This window comes from Onychostoma macrolepis, chromosome 25 (genome assembly GCF_012432095.1).
Source record: "Onychostoma macrolepis isolate SWU-2019 chromosome 25, ASM1243209v1, whole genome shotgun sequence".
In the NCBI taxonomy this organism is placed as follows: Eukaryota; Metazoa; Chordata; class Actinopteri; order Cypriniformes; family Cyprinidae; genus Onychostoma; species Onychostoma macrolepis.
In genome coordinates, this window is record NC_081179.1 from 216,889 (window position 1) to 242,649 (window position 25,761).

General features: G+C 36.9%; 2 protein-coding genes across 2 annotated transcripts; one reads left to right on the plus strand and one right to left on the minus strand.

Annotated features, from left to right (window-relative positions):
* The first annotated feature begins 7,171 nt into the window (after nucleotides 1-7,171).
* On the plus strand, nucleotides 7,172-8,143 carry LOC131534725 (endonuclease domain-containing 1 protein-like). The gene is made up of 2 exons (XM_058767770.1): nucleotides 7,172-7,564; nucleotides 8,027-8,143. Exons 1-2 carry the CDS (start codon nucleotides 7,277-7,279, stop codon nucleotides 8,141-8,143), a joined length of 405 nt encoding a protein of 134 aa, XP_058623753.1. The 5' UTR covers nucleotides 7,172-7,276.
* A 6,656-nt stretch (nucleotides 8,144-14,799) lies between these two features.
* Nucleotides 14,800-19,945, minus strand: LOC131534614 (proteinase-activated receptor 1-like). Its single transcript, XM_058767608.1, has 2 exons — nucleotides 19,840-19,945; nucleotides 14,800-18,128 (listed from the first exon to the last, which is right to left on the minus strand). Exons 1-2 carry the CDS (start codon nucleotides 19,904-19,906, stop codon nucleotides 17,065-17,067), a joined length of 1,131 nt encoding a protein of 376 aa, XP_058623591.1. The 5' UTR covers nucleotides 19,907-19,945; the 3' UTR covers nucleotides 14,800-17,064.
* Between the last annotated feature and the right edge of the window lie 5,816 nt (nucleotides 19,946-25,761).

The following is a 25,761-nucleotide window of genomic DNA, read 5'->3' on the forward strand; positions in this document are numbered from 1 at the left end:
GTCACCACATTTTGGGAAAAAAATAGAGAAATTCTTATTTACAGTAAATTCGCAGAGGATCCGTGATTTTAAATCCCACACTTTCGGACTGAATCCCTGATGAGACGCTGTTTCGTGTAGAGACTGTGACAAACATACATGTCATATTAAAGGCATGTTTTTGCACAATGTCACGATAAATTGTATATTACCGAGATCAGACTCTGAAGCTTGAGCCAGGACATATTACATACACTGTAAAATGAAATTACAGAACTGCCAAGGACTTTAAACACTGCTTTTTTTGATTTTCAAAGACTTCAAACAAATCTCACTTATGTCTTTCAAATTCTAAAAAAGGTCATTTATTAAACGGCAAAAATAAAGAGAAGCACAAGTATGCAATGATGTAAAATGAAGAAAAAGTGTAAGAGAAATAAAGCACATAACATTTCAGATGGACAGTTATTCTAGCAGCAAGCTGTGATACCAATTTAAAATACAATTGAATACATTAAAAACAGGCTACATCAGCTCAAGACGGCCTGCAGCGGTAATTTTGCATGAAAAGTTATGTGTGTATTGAAGAAGAAGAAAAAAAAAACTGAACAGTTCTTGCAAGGATACATTGTCTTTTAATAATTCAAACACTTCAAGTATTCAAGTAATATTTTCCTTAAATTTCAATTAAAAAAAAGATCTTTGCCCGTTTATCATCAGTTTGAGTCAGTTTCAGTGAACTCCTGACCGCAGCATCAAAGAGAGAAATGCAGAACCGAGTAGCACTAGTGATGGAGAAATAAGAAATGACACGAAGCCTTCGGGTGAACCTTTGTGTGACTTGAACAATAAAACATGGCAGCATTAGAGGTGAGGGTGGAGGAGGTCAAACTAATAGAGTGGAGGTGATGACGGACACCAGGAGGTGATGGAGGAGGAGGTCAGGTGTCGCAACAGTTGTCATGTGACACACAGCAGCCACAAAAGCACTTGTTTTATTTGTTATTTTTCCTTTTTATTTGAAACATTCCCAAATGCATTCTCACCTTTATAGATTATGTTGGTCAAAGTACTAATGTACACTCTACTAACTATTCATAAAAACCTGTCTGTTTACTTAATTAACAGATATGTTCCTTACAGGAGACTGCAGGCATTTTTAGATTTTCAAAAAACTTAATTCTGTGTGATTTATTAGCTTGTTTACCCGTGACACGAGTCCCCATGAGTCTGTGTGTGTTCAGGTTTAAGTCCCCACCTGAATAGAAAAACAGGTACACACACACACCCATTATTTATTTATTTATTATTTTTACCTGCATGTCAGTGTGACCATTAACCAAAATTAGAGAACTGTAAACATGCAAATTGGTAAATTACTGGAATATTCCCTTCCTCAGAGATATTTCAAGTAGATATTTTATTTTAAGGGGTTTGGTCACACAAACATTTGGGAATCCCTGAATTACATGAACAAACATTAATAACCATTAAAACTGCAATGACAAAGTCCTCCAGGTCTGAAATCTTTCAGTCCAGAATCAGCCGTTACTGAAGGTGTTCCACAGCTCTACATCACCAGTGTTTAGTCACTTGAGTAATTATTTCTTTCAATTATTGCTTTGCAGATTTATTTCCATGACAGCTGTGAACAGTGTTGGGCAGTAACTAGTTACTAGTAATTTAGTTACTGTAATAATATTACTAATTACTAATAAGATTTCAGTAATAACATTACAGTTACTTTCCATAAAACAGCTTATTTACTTAGTTACTTTTAATGCCTCAACCCCGCTGATTTAAAATCTTAAAATAATTCCTAGATTTATTTTCATAATTTTCACGACTCGCACATGCATATGATGTCCCCGGTGCAGCAGGCAAGATCGGAATATGGAAAAGCTTACATTCAGCAGATAGAAATATTGCATTATATTGATTTTGTCAGGAAAAAAGATCTGTTGTGTAAGTTGTGGCTTTACTTTACTCTGGCATTGCATCCCTCTGATCAGCATGTGCTACATTATATTAATTTAATTTAAAATATTTTTGGAAAATTATACAGTTTCTTACAAACTCATGTGATTTGATAAAATACATAAAATGTAATCACATATGGGTAACGGAAAAATTACTTCAAGCTACACATGACAATTAATGAGATGAATACAACACTTCTACTTGAATGCCACTATCAGTCACTATCAATTCAGTACAGAGTGTTTGTTAACTTCTGACTGCGATCTGATGTGGACTTTGGTCAAATGATGAGACAGAAATATGTTGTTAGTAACATTCTAGAAGAATTATATCTGGAAGATACACAGTTACAACTTCTGTGGGGCGTGAAGAAAAAGAGAAAAAGTAATGTAACTAGCAGTGTAACTAATTACTGTTGCCAGAAAGTAATAAGTAAAGTAACAATATTACTTTTGAAAGGAGTAACTAGTAGTGAGTAATATATTACATTCTTTGAGTAACGAGCCCAACACTGTCTGTGAATATAGTTCAAGCTGAATGCTGTGACACACAGCAGGGTTTTTAGAAAGGAACATTTAGAGCGAGAAAACTGAAGAATTAGGGCAAATCAATAAATTATGAACAATTTACTGCCGTTGTGTGAATGCTCACCTTTATTCTAATCAAGTCACCTTTATTTATACAGTGCTTTATACAATACTGATTGTGTCAAAGCAGCTTTATAGTGTTAAACAGGAAAATAGTTTGTCAATAATACAAGAGGACAATAAAAAAAGAGTCATTTTCCAGCTAAAGTTGGTTCATTGATTATTCAGTTCAGCTCTCTTCCAATAGTGTCTGTGCAATCAGTCAAGTGTCCCCAACTGAGCAAGCCAGAGGCGACAGCGGCAAGGAACCAAAACTCCCTCCGAGACAGAATGGAGAAAAAACCTTGGGAGAAACCAGGCTCAGTCGGGGGTCAGTTCTCCTCTGACCAGACGAAACCAGTTCATTCCAACTGCAGCAGAGTCAGATTGTGCAGAGGACTCATCTGGTTCCTGTGGTCTTGTCCCGATGGCTGTCTAGGTGACGAGGTCCTCACTGGGGATCTGTCTCTGGGGTTCATCTAAGTGTCCTGATCTCCGCTGACGTTCAGGGCTGTAGAGGTCATCTCTAGGTGCTGATCTGGATACGGACTGGATCGGGTGACTACGGTGATCTCGGAATAAGAACGAAACAGACTAAAAAAATTCATATGTTACAGCAGCAACACATACATTACAGACACAATCTGAAGCATTTTCTTTCAGAAATCTATTACAATTTCTTTAGTTTAACATGCATTAAGCTCAAGGAAATCTTACCCCAATCCACAAAATTCTTAATCACCTCTCTTTGTTAATCTTCATTCAGACCTGACCTGTTGAAAAGAGATGGTGTTCATCCCTCCTGGGGTGGTGCCGCTCTTCTCTCTAGAAATATGGCACATAGTCTTAGAGTTTGTACTTGACTAACTGGAGCCCAGGTCAGGAAGCAGACAGACTGGCTAAACCGACCGTCTGCTAGCCGCCTCACGCCACCAAAGTCAGTTAACTCTCAGCACATAGAAACTTTTTCACCTAGATATCACTCTATAGAGACTGTGTCTGTTCCCCGAACTAGAAAATACAGAAAACATCCAAACCAAAGTAATAGTAACAATTTAATTGATGTTCAACAAATAGCTTTAAACGACATTACTTTAAACGAGTCTACACCCCAAGATTACGATTACAAACGGTAAAGGGGGAGGTGTTGCTACAGTTTATAGCAATATTTTCAGTATTTCTCAGAGGTCGGGTTTCAAGTATAATTTGTTTGAAGTAATGGTGCTTCATATAATGTTATCCAAAGAAACAAGTGTTAATGATAAATCCCCTGTGATGTTTGTACTGGCTACTGTATACAGGCCACCAGGACTGTGCGATTTGGGGAAAATATCTAATGGCGATTTTTTTGACAGATATTGCGATTGCAATTGCGATTTGATTTGCGATTTTAATTTTGCAAAGTCAAGCTTCAGCTCAATATTGTCAATAGTGTGCGGCACAGTATGGGTATTGTTCTCGGCTGAAAAAAAATAATAGAAACCATCACAGAAATTCTTATGGTTTCCATTAAAACCATTACAAAATTCCTTTTTGTAGTGTGTTTTGGGCATTATTGCAATAGGAATTACTGTTGTTCTATTGGTTCCCATCTGCCAGATTACATCCCACCAATAGAATCCATCAAATGCCTGTAGACACCATTATATTAAAACCAATACAATTCCCATTATAACCCTTTATTATAATTATATTCATTATAAGATTATAATGGTATTACTACTTTTACAGAATTTACTTAATTACTGAATTTCGCCAGAAAGATTTGTTTATTTTGTGTAAATAAAGAACTGTATTACTTTAGTCAATTATTCAAGTATTACATAGGTTACATAGGCTGATTAATTCATTTTTAAGTATTTGGGATTTTAAGAACAAGTGGAAAATGTACTGAATGTTTCATTTCATCCAAGTGAAATTAGCAAAGCAGTTAGACTGAATTTACATTGGTTTCAAACACGGAGCCAGGTGCCGCTGTGTGTGCGATTTTCTGAATTGGGAATAGCGAACATGCATTATAAACTTAGTTCAAATTAGAATCTGTTGGGGAGATAAAATGCGTAAGATAACGTTCATGTACTAATAAAAACAAATAAGAAAATGTATATTTTATTCTCCAGTACTAAAAGCAGAACCGATAAGGGAGCTCTTTTGCATTGTGGCACAGCTCTTGCAAATGAACCTTTTTTGTTTGGTGTCTGTCATTTCAAAGCTGAAGTAATCTCATATTACATAAAATGTTCTTTAGTATTACTTTGCCTGACTATTGATCTGACTTTGTAGATGCCATAATCCCACTTGCACGCATTTTAAATTTTACATTTTTTTTTGCCACTCAAGGCTGGCAGTCATGCATTTGCGTTTGATCTGGAACAGAGATATCGCGTCCACATCGCAGGCTTTGCGATTAGTAAATCGCAACATTTCAAATCGCGATTGCGGTTCGATTTCGATTAATCGCACAGCCCTAATTTGTGGTCATGATTTTATTTTAATGCAACATTTAATTTTAAAAGTGTGCAGGGAAATTATCATAAAAGTTATATCTTCCCATTCTGTTTTTGCTGGAGGTAAACAATAAGGGCTGAATGCAGCAAAAACTTTACAGAGGACGCTCCCGCATTTACATTTATGGATTTATGGATTTAATATCATAACAATTTAGCGATAAATGCGCACACATTGTCCTCTGCATCTGCTGGTATAGCTGCGGGGTGAAGAACATGCTGAATAATGCTGACCCTGGGAGGAACCAAAGCTTGCAGCCGTTTTCAAATGAGTTTTAAAGGGTACTGAAGCAATTATGAAATTTGTGTCACTTTTTTAGGGGGCTGAGCAGAAATGGCTGATGAATGCTTGAAGGAGGCCTTCAAAAGGGGCCTAAAGCCACTGGTTTGTTTGTGTATGTCTTCTCTACCAACAAAACTAATCACAAATGAACCCAAGGCATTGAGCTCTGGGTATCACCAAGAAAACACATATTTGGGAACAGTCAGAGTCTTATTTTTGTAATGTTTCCACTCCAGGGCTTACTGCTCCAGCTTCCCGCTCACCTGTGAGAGAAACACACTCTGAGGCCTTGTCCACACTGAGACAGCATTTTTGTAAAGAAAAACAATTTTTTGAAAATGTGAACATGCAGTTTTTACATTGTAGTGTAGCGTTGGAAAACAATGACGCATGTTTAGTTATGTGACGCGTAGTCTCAGCCTCAGACGTCACGCCCACGGACTGTTGGCTAAACGTCTGAAGCATATGGCACACAAAAGTGGAAACACTTCAGGAGTGTCGAAGTCGTCATTGGATTGGTTGAATTATACAGGATTGAATTATACACAGATGTGTGTGTCGTGTTTCTTAACGTTCCGCAGTTGGAACCAGCTTCCAGAAGAGATCAGATGTGCTGAAACATTTAAATCCAGACTCAAAACTCATCTGTTTAGCTGTGCATTTATTGAATGAGCACTATACGTCTGAACTGATTGCACTGTATTTTATGTATAAACATTTAATATTTTTAACTGTTTTTAAATTCATTTTAAATCAATTTCTAAATAAGCCCCCTCACGAAAGAAGAAAGCCGTCGTGTTTACAACTGTGACAACAAACGCTTATCAGGATCAAATAAATGCTGGCTTTTCAAAAGTATGTGAAACATTTATGGCATAGAATCTTTCAAATACGTCTGAGAGTTTTACACACCGGTCTGTTATAGTGGAGACATTTCCACGCCCTGAAACGTGACGCTGAATGAAACGAACTGTGATTGGTTGTTTGACATGTCGATCAAACGGCCTCGTGGGCGGGCCTTGACCAATGAAAGCTGCCATGGATTCCAGACCTTCAGCCGTCAGTCCGAAGCTCTGGCTATGAGAGACTGCGATGCGTATAGATAGATATTTATGTTTATACTGGTATTGTGCCTGTTTTGTGTTATTCACTTTCACACTGTTGATAAATATATGTTACTCTGTACACTCTTCAGGCCTGAAAAGATGACAGAAAACATACTCACAGCTGCAGTTCTGCAACAAAACATGAGCACAGCTGCGTTTAAGATATAATGGTGAGTGAGCACGACCTCGATGCGTCAGTGAATGAGGAGATATTTTGGTCAATAAAATGATCCTGCCAGAAGAATTGCATGAAAACTTATTTCTATTTTGTCTGTATCATCTCAGTGAGCTTTTATGAGGTTTTACACAGTTAGGCAAATTTAACATTTTACGATATTTTAGTGTGGATGAGAAACTTTTGGAAAATGCTTGAAATGCTAATGTGAATGGAGAGCATTTTAAAATAAATGCCATTTTCAAATGTATCTGGATTAATGTAGACGTAGCCTGAGTGAGAGGAAAAACAGATGCTTTCAAAACAAACCCTGCTCCAAATTTAGAAGTGAACCAACATTTATTAGAAAACTGAAGTGAAAACAGCAAACACTGCATTTACACTACTGAGAAACATGAGTATATTCCTCTATATGTTTTATTTTAAATCCATGTTTCTGTACATGTGACCGCTCTAGCATTAGTCCCATAAGCATGATGAAGAAAGGTCCCATCACACTCCTCATTTCTCCTGATTGGTTGATTCAGTCACTCCCACAGCAGCATCACTGACAGTGACTGTATCTAAAGCAGCTGAGCTTCTGCTGTCTCTGCTCTATAACACACGAGCAGCTTCACACCATGCTTGTTCTGGGTCTGATCTCCTGTATCGTGCTGAGAGCACTCAGTGCTCAGGCTAAAGTGGTCCGTAGCTTTGAGGAGTGTAAAGAGTTTTTATACCAAGGCACAGAACCAAGAGGAATGGATCAGAATGCCAAGAAAATCTGTCAGAAGCTGCAAAATAGAGGCTTTTATTATGCTTCTCTGTACTCGGTTCGTCACAAGATCCCTCTCTACAGCGCCTACACACTGGATCCTTACTGCTCAAGCGACACTGAAAGGAAAGACATCTGGCACCTCGAGCCACAGGTGATTATGAGCTAAAGACAAAAGACTTTCATTAGCAGCTGAAGCTCTGCATTCCATAAGAATCAGTTCAGTTCATTAAACTGTTGATCTTCATTCTGTTTTGTCATTGCAACCAGTATGAAAAATACATTAAAAAAAAAAATAAAATAAAAACATACAAATTAAATTATATTGGATGGTACTTTATTGAACATTCTTATTACCATAATTGTATTAAAATGTCCACTAAAAGACAATGCAGACCAGTGGTTTTCAAACCTGTCCTGGAGGCACCCATGCCCTGCACATTTTGTATATCTCTCTTATCAGACACCCAATTCAGGCTTGAAAACCCCTGATGTAGATGGTAAGAAAAAAGCCTTTCCCCCTATGAAATTTAGAAAGAAAAAACAACCCACAAAAGTCTATTCTTACAAGCAAGAAACTATAAAATGACCGTCTAACATAATATTTCTTCTGCAGATTTCACAATCTACACCCCCAATGTATCATCAAATCAAAATACTCAAAACCTTTATAAAGGAAATCAAGCCATCAGCAGCGACTACAGTCGCACCGGGTATGATCGTGGACACCTGAACCCCAGCAGCTTCCAATGCAGTGACGGCAGAACAGCGACGTTCACACTGACCAACGCTGCTCCTATGATCCCGCGTTTCAACCAAAAACACTGGAAGAGACAGGAGAGAATGCTGAGGACAACTTTATTAAAGCAGCTTGTCATGGATGGTGGTTTGGCAACAGCTTTCATTGTCACAGGTACAGTACCTGATCCCAATGTACGGATACCACAAGACCGTAAAAAGGTGACGGTGCCCTCTCACATCTGGACGGCCATCTGTTATAAACACCACACTGATGACAGTAAGTCCCTTTCCTTCGGCTATATTGGGAGAAACCAGCAGGAAGAGCCTGACATACGCCTGATGAGTGTCTCAGAGCTGAATAATGAGCTGAGGTCGCACTTTGGGACCCATCAGCCAATTGAGATTTTTGATGATGATTGTTTTAGTGACAATAATAAAGTAGTTGAGGTTCAGGGCGTGTTTCAGAAATTAATTAATCTTCCAGTGAACCAAGGAGATCAAATTAGCTCAGGCTTACAAGACACGTATCTCGCGGTGAAAAGGACCATCAGCTGTGACAGCACACCTGAAAAAGAGTCAAGGTGAATGAGAATACAGGAAAGATGTCCTTTAACAGCATGATCACTTACTACAGTCTGGCAGAGGACCTGAATGCTTTTGCTAGGATTGCTTGTTTTATAACTTACATATGGTGAGAAATACTACTGGTGCTGGACCACTAACAGCTGGGACTACTGCAGCCCTCCGCTGAGGAACAGTAAGACTAAAAACGGGAAGTGCTGCCGCAGCAACCACGCCTGTGCCAAATATGGTGAGAGAAATACATGGTGCTACACAGATGATAAAGACAGCTGGGATTACTGCTGAAGACACTGTAGCTAGTAGATGGTTTACAGTGTTTATTACAATTAATACTAAAGTGTGACTTTGCAAAGCTGATTGTGATTGTACGTGCATTACTTACAAACATATAGTCTCTCATATGTGCTTCTGAAATTAACACCAGCTTAAAATGTATTTTTCCTGATGATTTGTATGCAAAAACAAAAGGCACAATAAAAACATCTATGAACCTAATATTACATTTGCAAATTCTTACAGAAAGTAGTATGATTTGTTTCCAGTAAAAACAAATCTCTGACATTTATGAGTGTAGACTCACATAAACACACCTCAAAGCTTGAAGAACAATGATGTGATGTTCATGAGTAATAATTCAAGCGGTGTTCACGTGCGCAGAGTCACAGCTGAAAACACAAAGACCTCCTCGACAGATGCCCCACGCTTGATATTCAGCCCAAGAAATGTTTCATCATTTCAACTCACATTTATTTGTGTAGCACTTTACACAATACATTTTTTTTACAAAAATGATGTCTTAATAACGAAATGTTATCTCACTTAAAAGATATCTGCTCTTGTAATAATTAAAATGACATAAAATGACATTTTCTTGCAATTACAAGATGTTGTTGTTAAAACAATGTTTTCTCAAAATAATGACATTTGTTATAAAAAAATGTTTTTCCTATTATACCGAGACATAATATGTTTAATTTATATTGTTAAAGCATTATTTTATATGCGACGTGCCATAGGCCTTTATCTACTGATATAATAGAGAATTTATAAAGATCATTGCTGTCATAATCAGGCATCTGCATGAGACTGACCGATATCGAGTAGCCTACATCTTGAATAGGTTTCGCACTTACAGCACACATTACAGACATTTATGCACAAACAGATTATTTTCTAAATGTCTAATGTAAATAGAAAGAAAGAATAAACATGACTTATAAACTCATTTTGCTTAACATCCTAAAATATGATCTGCATGCACAATAAACTATAATAAGATTCAGGTTTTTCCATGTTTTAATAAAAATGTAGGCCTATTTAATTAAACTAGTCATTTTCTTTGTCATTAAAGAAACCTGTATTGTGGCTCGTTCAAGTCCTCTGTGATACACACACATGCATATCAGCAACTCACTCTGAATCCTCGACAGACTTCGACTGTTAGTTGAACCTGCTCATCTTAAAATTCAAAAGTAACACACAAACAAACCCCTGCAGGTTTTTGTAAATGTTTTATTAAGTTCTGTAAGTCCTCTACTTTTTGGCATAAAATATTACAGTACACAATTCATCTTAAATTAAAATATAATATGCATGCACAATAAACTATAGTAACATTATTAGCAGTATTTAAATCATCACCAGAAAGGTTTTTGCAGGTTTTAATAAAATGTTATTTAATAATAGTAGTCATAATTAGTGCTGTGATTTTTTTTTTTTACATTACAAGCCTTTCAGAATCATTTATCTTATTCATTTATATCTGATAAGGGTTTGTATCATGTAAAATGCATACTGTGCAATTTATAACAGATAGGAGTTTAAGTCAGGTCAAATCATCTTTATTTCTATAGCGCTTTATACAATAGAAATTGTGTCAGAGCAGCTTTAAAGTATTAAACAGGAAAATAGTGTGTTGATAAAAATATTTAATTTTGCTGTAAAGCAGCTCTAAAAAGTGAACAATCGTAAACACTCGATTTTAAGTTTATCATTTATTCATTTCAGTTTAATAACTGTCTGAAGTTCATCAATTATGGAATGTTTAATTATTCAATAAAGCAGCTTCGGAGAAAACAGTGATGAGACATCAGCTCAGTTTAGTTTAAATAGTATCTGTGCAATCAAGTTGACGATATCTCTGGAAATGAAGTGTCCCCAACTAAACAAGCCAGAGGCGACAGCGGTAAGGAACCCAAACTCCATCGGTGACAGAATGGAGAAAAAACCTTGGGAGAAACCAGGCTCAGTCGGGGGTCAGTTCTCCTCTGACCAGACGAACCAGCAGTTTAATTCCAACTGCAGCAGAGTCAGATTGTGCAGAGGACTTGTATGGTTCCCGTGGTCTTGTCCCGATGGCTGTCTAGGAGATGAGGTCTTCACTGGGGATCTGTCTCTGGGCTCATCTAGGTGTCCTGATCTCCTCTGACGTTCAGGGCTGTAGAGGTCATCTCTAGGTGCTGACCATATGATCTGGATACGGACTGGATCGGGTGGCTACAGTGATCACTGAATAAGAAAGAAACAGACTAATATTAGCGTAGATGCCATTCTTCTTACGATGTAACAAATACATCGGGTATTATGGGAAATCAAAATATGGCATTAAATTTGAAATGAGCTCATTTAGTGGATAAAAGTGTAAAATCTCTCAGTTTAAACATTTGTTATGTTCTCTATGTTCTATTGCAAATAAAATATTGGCTCATGTGATTTGAAAGCGTTTTAGTTTTCATTTTATTCAAATTTAAAAAACGTCCCAACATTTCTGGAATTCGGGTTGTAATTGATGGTTGTGCAATTATTTGTCATATTTTTTTTGTTTATTATTTTAATCACTGAGAATAAGAACTATATTGTTTGTTTGATGCTAATTATATAATAAAAAAACATCACAATAATTTTTTTATAGAAATATATTATAGAAAATACAGATCCATGGCAATAAAATATAATAAGTATATTACAATAAAATAAGCATTACCTTGTTATAATAGTGTTTTATAATTCATATATATCGATAACTATTATATATATATGACAATAGAATAAATATACTAACATATTTAAAAATATATATAATATTACCTTACTGTATATAGTACTTGTAATAGCGCTTATAATTACAGTTTTTCTCAGTGGCTTTGGAGCATTTCTCAGATCAGAAATGAAATTCCCAAAACTACTTGTTCACATCCACATCATCTAGTCACTTATGCACATCATAAAAGCAGTTTCTCATTCTTTTGAAAAAATTGCGATTGCTTTGGCACATTCATGCAACTGATTATGTACATTTGTCTGCGGTTTCCTACATTATCAGTTGCTAACGTCTTGTTGCTCAAAATGTACTAAAATAGTTCTCTGTGCAAGAGTCTTATCCCCCAAAACATCTAGTCATGAGTTCATCGTATAAGTCATTCAATGCAAAATGGTTCTAGTTGTCATAAATTGCCAAGCATATTTTCTACACATTTCTATTAGAGTTTTTGTAAATTTGCCATGAATTGTGCAGGTGAAGACTTTCACTAATGAAGAGAATGTAGATCAGCTAATGATAAACCAGTTCTCTGAAATAGCTCAAAGGTGCATCTCATGAACCTTCAATTAGAAACCAACAACATCAGCATCAGAGCGCTGGGTGTCTTTATCACGCATCACTTTATTTTAATATTAATTGAATTGGACCCAGGATGATTCTGAAATAAAACTCTGCTGTTGCTGTAGTAACGAACACAACTTTCATGCGCATCTGATTGACAGATAAACCGCATGCTCTTATTTCAGTGTTGTTGTTTTATTTTGTGGATATTTCAGCTAACAGTTTGATTTGTACATTCAGTTGAACAACATTAAAGTTAAAGACTGTCTGCGGCGGCTCAGGATGCTGTTCCAAATCCTGCTGCACCACAGAGTGCCACTTACATATTTTTACCATAAAATCACATTATATTTGTCCCAAATTATCGTTCATGTTGACTTTATCCTAGGCTGGAAGATTGTGTATCTTTCCGCACAACCTTTTTCTGTCCGAATGCTTTATATAGGGAGCTAATAATAGCCATAGATTGCACTTTCTCTTTCCGTTTGCTCTGTTTTGTCAAACACCGTACTTCAAATTTAATTCCTGAAGTCAACTTCTATATTAACCGTGTGTATGTGTATATATGTGTGTGTGTGTGTGTCTGTATGTAATATATATATATATATATATATATATATATATATATATATACACACAGTACATTTATGCATTTAGCAGACGCTTACATGTGTGTATATATACAGTATATATATTTGTTTGATCAAAATTATTGCTAGGGACAGTTTGGCAGTCGCTGGATATTGGTAGAGACACATGCCTGATATGTCAACCACACCTTCTGCTTTCGGTCAGGGCGAAGCCAGCCTCATCCACATATATGAAGCTGTGAGATGGTTCACTTGACTCCAAATCCATGTTGCATTGCAAAGGAAGATAATCGTTGTGATGTAGATGAGAAACTGTGGGCCGACTGACTGGCACGTCAGGAAGTGCTGCATGCAAAACTGCTGCATGCAAAAATAAAGTTCTGCCTAAGCGTGTTTCCTGTGTTTGCCTTTTCTAATGTAGTATTTTTGCCTTTGTGCCCATATTTCTTTTCTTTATCACAATGAGGTTGTGATGTTTTTTTTTTTTTTTTTGCTTTTAGTGATGTCTTCACTAGTAAAGTGTAACTGAATCCTATCGAGTCTCTTTCAATCAATATCCCACATACAGTAATGTGTAAATTTGTACTTTTGAAATGGATACATGGCATACATAAGAAGTGCAGCCTTCTGCATTTCACTACAGTAACTGTCATCCAAACTGTTGCCATAGTTTACATCAGGTAACACTAACAGCCCTTACGAAGTGTGCTATTAGAATACTTCTTTTAAACAAAAAAAAAAAAATAGAAAAGAATATTTTTTTTTACCTTTTATGTACTTCTCAGAAATATACTTAAAATTACATTTAAGTATATTGAGTTATAGAGCTATATATGACTCTAAATATATTTGAGCTATACTTGTGCTCCTAGAATCCGTGTTTTCATTGTTATATGGTAGGAGGCGCTAGTACACATCTTCTGTACAGAATTTCCAAAAAAACACAAGAGAAGAAGAAACCGAAACAACAGATGCTTCCACGTGTAATCTAACACGATCATCAGATATAAAACAGCATCAAAACTGTGTAACGTTATGGAATAAAATGTCGACCAATGAAGAGGTAATAAAAGTTTTGGGGTGTTTATCGAAGTTTTGATTATCATTTTTGAATCCAGTTCATAGTCTTTTTTATTCAGCTTTTTGTTCAAAATGTTATTTCTTTCTTTTCTTTTTCTTTTTTTAATGAAACATACCCACATTAAAGTGTTTAAAAAAAAGAATGTAAGAAACTAGAATAAAATGTTTTTGTTTACAAGCAGATACCCTGTCTTTTTTTTTTGGATGTTTCGCGTGTTCAGATATTCACATAACAAAATATATTAAAATTAATACCTAAATAGGGACATATTTAAAGTATGAGGTAAAGTTCATGTAAAGAAAATACTTACAGGTATACTTGCAGTATAAAAATATTAAACTAGTAGTTTACTGAAACTATACTTCAAAGTGTACTAAAAATGCTACTACAAGTATTTAATTAGTAATGTATTAGTATACCTATAAGTTCACTTTTAGTATAGTTGCAGTACAAACTAAAAGCATAGAGGTAAACTAGTTGTGTACTCAAAGTTTGCTACTGTTATACTTAAAATTATACTTTTATATACTAGAAAGTGGGCCAATTTAGTCCCAAGGAGTATTGAAATAGTACACTTACAAGTATACTACTAGTACACTGATATTTGTATACTTACTACATAAAGTATACTTTAAAATATACTTGAACTTCACTTAAGTATACTTAAAATAAAACTTGAAGTATACTACTTTTTGGTAAGGGAGAGTGCACTGTTATATTGACAACATGATTAAGCATTTTGACTATCTTGTTTGTGAAACAATGACACAAGGACATTTGATCTGATGGCACTGATATGTTCATTGACATAAATACTTTTGAGAGATGAACTAAAGATTTTGAGTAAGTTACAGGCAGGTAATCCATTGTGTGATGCTGTTTGTACAAACTGTTTTGAGAAAAGCACATACTTCTTTGCAAATGTAACCCCGGCTTATTCCCCCGGGGGGGAGGGGGATAAATAAATGTAACACCACACACAACGTTATGCTAACCAGGAAAGTGTATTTGAAGCAATTATTTTGAATGCTTCCGTTTCCCGGCACTTCAAAAAAAATGATGAAACCAACAGTGTACAATAACACAATACCCAGCAATAATTACACTTGGAAACTGATAAACCAGTTCAGCACAACTGTGACCCAAAATAAATGGAGAGTCCAAACTTTGAAAAAACTCAGTTCCTTGTGATGTGCGTGTAAAAGAAATGTCTCAGTCCTATCGCTCCCTTAGGAATGGCATTCAGTTTATCAAAGATGTATGAATGAAGAACTGAAGAGTTGATAGATGACGAGATGAAGAGCTGATAGACGTCTGTTTGAAAGGAACTCACTCCTGGAGGAACTACTCAGAGAACTCAAGTCCCAGTATCATCATCCAACGAATAGGTCAAGGGGAAAAAAACAGTCTGAAAAAAGTGTACATCTCAAATTAATAACAACAACTTCGTCAGAACATTTAAACCATTACTAATGAGAGAAGTCAAATGTATTTTGTACATTCTGTATGCATGTTTTGTCCCTTTTTATAATACAAAATAAAGTTTGGGAAATAAATATGATTTAAGCTCTTTTTTTCCACACATTGTGACAAAACACAAATCAAAATACAGATCAAATAAACAAAATTAATTACATCTTAAATCGCTAACAGTTCCACTTAAACGTGGGAAAAAATATGATTCATATGGGGCATCGGACACCGCGTGCTCACCATGATTAGCAAAGCTAGCACCATATAGCTGCGCTTAGCTGCTCTCTTATCAACTTTACATCACAGTTACACACTAATTTAACTGTATTTCCTTCAATACAATCACACTCTGACTGGTATTGTTTTCAGATAGTACTACAATGACAACAAAATCGACTCACCAGAATGTATTGGAAAACAATGAACCACAGAAAGGAATGAGAAGTATTTCTTAAACTTCGGCAACTCTCTCAGCTTGTGTATGTAACAATAAAGCATATACTCAAAGAATATTCTTCACAACAGAAATGCTTAATCTTTATCGAGGAAATAAGACACTCACATGCTGTGCGTAGTCTCTCATCACATTCACTTAAGGGGCAATAACAAATTAAAGCAGTGCTGTCTTGAAGTGTTGAGGGTTACACAAGTATTTAGGATGATTCGAGAAATGCACCAAAGCGACTGAGAAAAACTGTAACACATCATACAAATATATAGTATATTTGATAACTATATTTTAATAATATATAATATTGCGTGCAATCTGTCAAGCCCACTGGAGTCTCGTCAGTAGATCATGCATGCGCTGATAGCTCTGAAGTGAACTAACCCGGAAACAGAAGCTACTCCGGAGCAGGTTATCTTCAGAGAGTAAGTTGCTATGGTTACTTAGACTGATAGTTAGTTCCGATTTTGGAACTGAAAGCTGAGTTTATCCGCTTACTTACCTTAAACATACCTGGGTATGTCACATAACCTGCTTTCTGGAACACCCCCCTGGAGAACTGCAGCCTCTGTGTGTTTCTTTTAGGAAATTAGTGGTAAATATCGTGTTAATAAAGTTAAATAAAGTTTAATAAAGTTAAAATGATCAAATTAAAAATAACCAATTTAAAATAAAAGACTACATTAAATAACAGATTTGTCTACCACAAGTTGTACAGTTTATTTAGCCAATGTTGGGTAGACAGATAAACACCATCACCTAGAGGACCGTTTTAAATTACAGCTACGCAAATGTAGATCCAAGGCATCAGTAAAATCAATGATCACATTCAGTCGAATGGTAATTCAGGTTTTGTTATTTTGTTTATTTATTTATTTATTAATAGAGAATAGAGAGACAGGGATATGGGTGCCATGATCAATCGATCAATCAATAGATAGTTTGCATATTAAGTATTACAACAGTCACAGATTACTCTAAACATTTGCCTAGTAACACAGTAGTCTATTTACTTTCTCTCTTTCACACATTTACTTACTACAGAGTGAGATCTGCTTTTTCTTTAGGCTATTTTGTTTTACAGTGCAGCTTAAATGAGAGGATTCTGTATGAGCATGTGATTGTGTTTCATGGTACGTTAGCTTTTTTGCCTTGCTGACCCAAAAACAGAGCGGATCTGCTGTCTGTAATGAGATGATCCGTAGTAGTACAGCAGAGGGTCCAGAAAAACACTTGAGCTTCCCAAACACACAGCTAAAAGGTAAGGTGGGTACGTATCCCACCCATTGCCACCCTTGAGTAAGGAAACACAGTGGCGCAACAGGAGGCCATTAGATGGTGCAAAGCACACAACAAACTCAGTCAGCACAGCAGTAGCCATAATTGCAGCCCTCCTTCGGTTGTCTGAGGAAGATGATGAGTGATCACGTTTAGCACAGAGCACATATATGATAATAGAGTAGCTCACTAAGATGACAATCAGTGGCAGGACGAAGCAGATGCAAAGAAGGACTAAGAACACCAAGAAGTATAACATCATTGAAGAATCTGCCCAAATGTCAAAGCAGGAGATGCCACCCCTAACCTTAGTTGTTTGTTTCATCATGAGAAGTGGTACTATGCCAGCGAGCGTCAGCAGCCAGACCACCACACATACGCATGTGGCTCTCCTTGCAGTCCTCCAGGTCAGAGAGGCGATGGGGAATGCCACGGCCAGCAGCCGGTCCACACTCATGCACATCATCAGCAGTACGGAGCAGTACATGTTGCCGTAGTAAGATGCACTGAGCAAACGACATGCCGCCTCACCAAACACCCAGTTTGAAGCATTCAGCCGGTAGTGGATCATCAGAGGCAGCAGCAGGGTGAAGAGCAGGTCCACACACGCCAGGTGAGCCATGTAGATCACAGCTGGTTTCTTCTCTCGAACCCTACAGGTGAACGTCGCCATGGCCAAACTGTTCAGGGGCAAACTAATGAGGATGATGAAGATGTAGATCAAGGGCATGACGCGTGTGACCATCAAGCCTTTAAAGAAGTCAGGTATTGACCAAGAGGATCTTATACTTTGGTCATTGTTTATAGTTTGGATATTGTTTATACTTTGGTCATTGTAAAACGCTTCACTAATATTTCCCTCAAATAACATCTGATTTGTCTGGTTAAGAAAGCCAAATGGAAAATCTTTCTTAAGGCCAGAATCTGTAACAAAACACAACACAATCCTTTTATTTACTGGCTAAAGTGCAAACCAAAACCCATCTGAATACAGATCTTACTTACTATAATAACTACATATCACTAGATTTATAAATGCCTGTTGCACTCTTTTACCTAATAATCAAGGTAAATTCATTTTCAGCAAATCAGCAAGTCACAACTGAAAATCTTGTCACTCACGAGATCACTGATGTACTTACTGTTGAAAGTATGATCTGTAAATGAAGGAAATTCTCTAAAGTCCACCATGATTTCTGATTAGCTAGCAGTTAGTAATATTTCACAAATTTAGACCTTGATTGAAAATAAACAAACTTTAGAGTCTCTAGACGTCTGAAAGCTAGAGATTCTGAAATACTAGTAACTGATAGCTAATCGGAAATCATGGTGGACTTCAGTGAACGGTCATACAGTGTTGTGCTCAAGAAAGTGATTTCTAATGTGTGAAGATTGCTGGTGCTGTCACTAAAGCCTTCAGTGAGTGAGATGAGAAGATAAATAGATGTTGATTGGTTTGGGTGTGACTCCTAAAGCAGCAAATAGCATATATATAATAACCCGTAGCAGATCTATACAGGTGGAGCTGGGGAATGTGTGGGTCTCAGAGGAACTCTGAAAGTGTGCTGCAAAATGCTCTAGTGAATGCTAACCAGCAATTTTAATGTAAAGCAGCAAGCTCATTGGCTGCGTATGCAACATGAACCAATCAGCTTGCGCCAAGTAGTTTAACGCTGTGAATATCATCAGTTTGCATCTGCATCAGCATGTAAGTTATGAAATCTGTCTACTGTAAATGTTACACTTTCAAGAAGGATACGACGTCCGTTCTTATGGCAACACATTTATTTTCTGTTAAAACAGACAAGAAAATCGAGGAGCGTCTTTTGCGTGTACCACAAAAGCTCATCACGTACTGAATACTGTTTACTTGCTATTCAACTACTGATGCATAGAGTAAAGCGTGGGTGCCCCCTGCTGGCGAACCTGAGTTTAACAAGATTCATTTTACTCACAACACAGTGTAATCCAGTAATACATAATAAATTGTCACAGGAATTACCATTGTTCCCGGATCGGAAAAAGTTCAAAATTTAAAGGGGGGCCATTTTTATTTGTCTCTTTTAAGTTACTCCGGGCTACATAAAGGAACAAACATGTCTTTGTGATCCATGCCATTATTACTCATAGCAAAGGCTATATATAGCAACAAAAAAACATGCATTACAAGCCTGAGGCACTGTGTTATTCAAATATGGGTTCATACTTGATAGGTGAGGCAGCTACAAATAATGTGAAATCAATCTACTCATAGCCTACTTATATACACACTGGGTACCCAAAACATAATAGGCCTATATGTTTACATACTAAAATATACTGCTTCATATATACACCACAGCAGTACACTCGTGTACCAAAAGTGACACACACGTCCAGCAGAGGGCTAGAGCTTCATTAATATCTCACAAATCAATTTAGATCAGAGAAACATTAAAAGAATATGGGGGAAACACTGTTATTTTTTTAAATGATTACTTTTAGACATAAATCAAAAAGTAAACCTCAATATAACTATGCTAAACATTTAGAAATTAAATTTAATTAACATTCATAATCAAATAAAGGGGTTTTGTATATGAAAGTCTTAAGATAAGACACCTCTTTAAATATAAACAAGAAAACAAATTCTTACTTTGATTAGACAGGTTCACCCTGATTAAGATAAGCCAAGCGTGAATCCAGATCAATCGGTACACCATTATTCCTGCAAAATTAACTGGAACAACTGTATTTGTCGAAGCGTGTTCTGTTCCTGTCATTAATGTAAACAGAATCAGCTCTTTATAGTCAGGTGTGCAGCTCACCGTCCGTCAAAGGCATGTGACCTTACCTGGGTCACGCCCTTCAGGAGAACTGTGCTCAAATTACACATTTACATATGTAAATTATGTGGACAGTTTGTATATATTTTCTCAGTTACAGCAAACACATACAGTAACTTCAATGTACCTTACATTTGTCAGAACAAATGCGCTCTGTTTAGTCGCTCTTCATTTTTCTGAACTAACGGGACTAGGTTCTATAGGTGTCAGGGTCTCCTCTGAAAGTCTTGTCTGTCCTTTCTTTGTTTAATGTTTCTCTGTTTGTTTTGTGTTTGAGCACATGGCTCTGTCTTTCTTTGTTTGCCATGTGCTCCTCCTACCTCCTTGTTTCCCTTTACCATGCCCCCTTGTTTAGTCCTTGTTTGTCTGAGTGTTGTCATCTGTTCCTCATGTCTCAGATCCCTTTATATTGTGCTCCCTTTCCCCTCTTGTGTTGCCAGTTTGTCTTACTATATACTGTGTTTCTGTGTTCTCCCTTGTCACTAGAGTCTGTAGAGTATTGTGTCCAGTAAGCTGCATGTAGTTCTATCTGTTTATTCCAACACTATCTCACGGCCGATGCGTATGTATTTTACGAGGTGGCTAATTTGTCTAGACCCCAGTGACGGGTGGCTTTAGGGGCAGGGTTAGGTGTAGGCCACTCTCTCAGCCTGCCTGTCTTTGAGTCTCATCCCTGCTTATTGTCTGGACTGTGTTCCACCCCTCCTCACCTTCTCTTCTCTTGTCTCGTCAGCAGTGTTGTAAATAAACCCGTAATCACTCATTCTGCATTTGAGTCCTCTCTCATAGAATCCCTGACAATAGGAAGTATGTCCCTTACTTGTGATAATATTCACTGTGATATGTGAGGGGCATTAGAGTGTGATACAGTTAAAAATATTAACCATCCGTGATGTCAGCTGCTGACAGTTGAGGTAACATGACCAGCAGTCACTCAGCAGAGTAGATACACAGAAAGATGACAAATCCAGTGACTACTAAATTTATCCTGACGTAGTAAGCGAGAAACCCACCAGACATCTTTCAGAAAAAGACATTAAGTAGTTCTTCAACAGTTAAGAAGTCAGCCAGTAAGACAGTTGATAATCAATGTAACAGTAAAGATATAAGCAGAAAATCCTTGGAAAGAAGCAGCAAATGTATGGTTTACTTGTTTCACTTGTTGAACAGAATCTGTTTTCAGTAATGACACAAAGTCTGTTCACATCTCTGTGGTTAGATCAGTGCACTCAATGTGTCTTTGACCTTTATTATGTATATTTTGATGTTACTGTGTTATAAAATACAAATAATCAAAAATTTTTTTTTTTTTTTTCAATCTCCTCACATTCTCTCTTACCTGCCTCAAAGCAACAGTCACACAGATGGGCCATTATTGGAGGCCCTTTGTCTCTCAGGTGTGAATCACTAAATATTCATAGCCATTGTCACTCCCTCGCATACACCATTCTAACACAAAACATGTCTTACAAAAGTTAAATCAATATATTGTTTTCTGTGAATGAGTGGACAGGATGATTTTCACATCACTTTGTAGTAAAAACTCTAGGCCCAGTTTCACAGACAGGGCTTATACTAAACCAGGATTAGGCCATAGTTCAATTAGGACATTTAAGTAATTTTTATAAACATGCTTAGAAAAAAAAAACATTGCCTTTGTTTTGTCTCAAGATGCACACCAGTACTGATATATTTTAAGATCAGTCAGTGCAAGTTTATTTCAGTTGAAACAGCTCAGACTTACATTTTAGTCTGGGACTAGGCTTAAGCCTTGTCTGTGAAACCGGGGACTAGTCTACTATACCCAGTTCTCAAAAGTCTTGTGAACGAATATTATTTATGTGTTTCATGGCCTTATTTCAGTGACTTAATTTTAGTTTTTCACGAACCACACATAAACTTTGTTTTCTCAAAAACACAAACATGTACGTTCATTCGGCACAAGAACACCAGACGAGTCCTCTGCTAATTCTGACCCGTGTTGCAGCCTGGAATTAAACCCCGGGTTTGCTTCTGGCTTTACTACTGTTCGGACGCTCTTGCTTACTGCTTCACGCTTTGCTCCCTGTTTATGTACTTTTCTCAGAACTTTCTAAGATTTTTCTTAGACAACACATTTTTGCCATAAACACTAAACTGAAAACTTTTCGGGACTGGATTAATACTACAAAAAGACGGGAAAACACAGCTGTCTACATTCAAACAGACGGGAAAGAAAATGCCTCTTGTGGAATCTACTTGTTGCATGAACTGCCACAGACTTCTACAAAAGGATTGTGGGTCTTGAAACAAAGTTACTTACTGGACCTCCAAAACAGGTGGAACACACAGCAGACAGTCATCATGGACCCCCTCAGCATACAGCCGGTGAGTCCTGTGAATCTCAACAGTTTATACCAAATGTAGAGGAACAAGCTGAAGCTGATCGACAGACTAATTGATGGCACAAACAGGGAGCGAGACCCAAAGGCACTCGAGACATCAGATTGTCACGAGCATCTCGTATTGCTGCCGTAGCATCCTCTACCCCAGATACGGCTATGACAAGACTTGTAAACACTGGTATTCTACCACCCCCTATAGAGCTTGGGAACAGATTTGAAGCATTAATGAATGTGGGTGAGGAAATCCCCAAATGTGACTGAACATAGATCGTATCAGCCAGCAGCTAACATTGCTACTAACAGGCGCTGAGGTCGAGCAGACAGCAGCACTCAGCTCAGAGCGCAGCCGAGCCCAGGACTCTGATAGTGGGCGACTCTATTATCAGAAACATCAGTAGCAGGACTACAACTACATGCTGCTTTCCTCAAGCAACCGTCTCTGATGTGAACAAGGAACTTCGGAACATTCTGATGAAGCACAAGACTGCAAACCGAATCATCATCCATGTGGGGAAGAATGATATTCGGAAAGAGCAGTCAGAACTGCTTAAGAAGGATTTCAGTGAACTCTTTGAAAGACTTCGAAGACTTAAAGTTGTGGCAATTTCCCCCATTAATAAAAAAAAATAAAATAAAAAAATAAAAAAAACACACCACACACACACACACACACACACACACACACACACACACACACACGTGGCAATATCCCCAATCGTGGCATTTTCTGTTCAGATCTGTAAAACAAGAAGCCATGAATTAAAATCACATCTGCTGTGTCAGCTTTTGTGATCATGTGACCCACAACACTCTGAATATTTAACTCACTTCGCATTTGATTGGTGTAGAAAAAGATGCTGACAAAACAGTCACAGAAGTGATTTTAAGAGTATTTACAGCGTGACCTGGTTTCAGTGCATCTTGGATGATCTTCAGCGCTTAAATCTCTTCTAAACTCCAAAGCAAGAGTTGGTTTCTTCACAGAGCAGCAGACCAGAGACTCACCTGAATGATGGTCACTTCCGGCTCAAACTCCTCCAGATTTTCTTATATAAGGAATGATTGTCAGATTAGATCAGCTGTGCCTCATAAACCAATCACATTACAGACCGACCCACTGAATCACTTCAAAACACCATTTTATCACCCTAAACTCCAGAAACAGATCAATCCAAAATCCATGATTAAAGTGGAAATGAAGCGTGTTTTTGACACTAATGTCCAAATATATGTCCAAAGAGAAATGCTCATCTCGGATCAGCTGTGTCTCATAATCAATCACGATAAAGAATCGATTTGCTCCTGAATGAATCAGCTGTTTGAACGAATCATTTGAATCAATGACTCGCTCATGAAGACAGCGACTCGCCACCTGCTGGCGGTACCATTAAAAAAAAAATCCTATTTTAATTTTTAATGTTTTAAAAACATATATCACTTTCATTCAGTGTTTTTAATCAGTTGAGTGAGCGTTTTTAATGATGACTCAGTTATAAAGTTCCTGTGGCTCAGTGGTAGAGTATTGTGTTAGCAGCGCAAAAGGTCGTGGGTTCAATTACCAGGGAACACACATACTGATAAAAAAATTTATAGCCTGAATGCACTGTAAGTCGCTTTGCGTCTGCTAAATGCATAAATGTAAATAAAGTCAATCCATTGTAATGGTGATTGTCAATCTAGCACTGTTACTCCTGATATAGTCAGTGGAAAAAGAAGGTCTTAAAATGACAATAATATTGTTTCTCACAATTATATCTGTGGCAATACATCACCAAAAAAAAAAAAAAAAAGAATAATAATAATAAAAAAAAGTTATTGAGACTGGCCTATGGACAGGTGGCCTAAAATACTTGATGAGCATGATTGTGGTTTCAGGAGAGTCTCCAGCAGAAGATCCAGATCAGATCGATGTGATTCTGAGAGGAAAGACCAGATCAGGCTGGTTCTGCTGGGAAAAACTGCATCTGGTCATCGAACGGAATCCTGTTTCAGTTTATAACTACCACCAAGATCTAGATGTGGACTTTAAATCTGCATTGGGTTCAGAATTATGTGTTTGCACTGAAACATGTTAAAGAGGTGATGCGATGATCTCATTTCAAATGATTAGTGATGGAGCTGTTCGGCTCAGTTAGACATATTAATGAAAATAACAAATCAAGCTCAGCTCTCTGGGTTTCTGAAAGTCCTGCTAAACTCTGCAGGGAGGAAGATCAAGAGAAGAAAATACAAAATCAGCTGAAAACCTCAGTGTATTTGCCACAGGAGGATCTATCTTTCCTATCCTATCCTAGAATGTTTATAAAGTATACTGTTACTGAAATTAAGTGTTTTTTTTTTTTTTCCCATAGAAAGGGGATGTTTAAATGGACACTGTTTGCAAAAACAGAATGTGTAACCCGACACGACTGAATTAAACAAGTGAATGGTTCAGGAAATGTGAAATGTGTGTCACTGGCTGCGGTGAAATTGCTACATCATCTGCTGTAAAGTATTTCACTTTTCAAACTGATGTCAATATTGATTTACATTAGTTGGAGGATGATGATGTTTTAAATTGCCAGTATGCTTTGTTAATTATGACCGGCGCTCAATCTGCCCGGGTTTGAGTGATACATTGTAATTTACTCTATAGGGGACCTATATTAAATCTGCTAAATATGATGAATGGAATAACAGACTAGTAGGGAAAATCACATTTTACTCAAATAAATCTCCTTATGATAAGTTGTTTTCTCGTGATCAAGACATAAAATAGCTGGAATCCCGTGAAAGGAAAAACGAAATAATTGAATAGTTAAAAACACCTCTCCCACTTTTAAAAAAAAATAAAATAAATTTGGAAATGATCCTTCTTTACTCCGTAAAGACTGATCTTGAGCTGGACTCAGAGGCAGACAGTAGTGAAGTATTTTTACTGTACTCAAGTAAATTTAAAAAGTATCTGTAGTTTATCAGAGTGTTTTTCTTTGGAAAACTTTACTTCACTACATTCCAAAGCATGATGTCATACTTTTTACTGCACTACAATTCATAAATAAAAGTTGTTTATTTGACCTTTAATACTTAAGAACATTAAAAATGTAGTACTTTCTTGTACTCAAGTGAATCTCTGAATTACTTTCACTTGAGTTAAAGTAAGAAAGTAACAGTTTTTGACTGACTTTTCCACCTTTGATGTCATTTCTAGTGATAAATTAGTATTGTAGTTTGATACATTTCTAGATTTTTCTTTGTTTTCTTTTTTCCATATTGTATATTCTCTATTTTCCATATTTTCATATAGTATTTTCTATGTGTGTGGGGCTAAAACTTCTGTCAGCATTCCTCTAACAGAGAATGGCTTAC

Bases quoted from the DNA above. Each gene is read 5' to 3' on its own strand.
- LOC131534614 (XM_058767608.1), bottom strand. From the start codon at position 19,906: ATGGTGTACCGATTGATCTGGATTCACGCTTGGCTTATCTTAATCAGG. The intron at 18,129-19,839 runs GTAAGAATTTGT...GTTTTGTTACAG, and splicing joins GGTGAACCTGTCTAATCAAA to ATTCTGGCCTTAAGAAAGAT.
- LOC131534725 (XM_058767770.1), top strand. From the start codon at position 7,277: ATGCTTGTTCTGGGTCTGATCTCCTGTATCGTGCTGAGAGCACTCAGT. The intron at 7,565-8,026 runs GTGATTATGAGC...TTTCTTCTGCAG, and splicing joins TCTGGCACCTCGAGCCACAG to ATTTCACAATCTACACCCCC.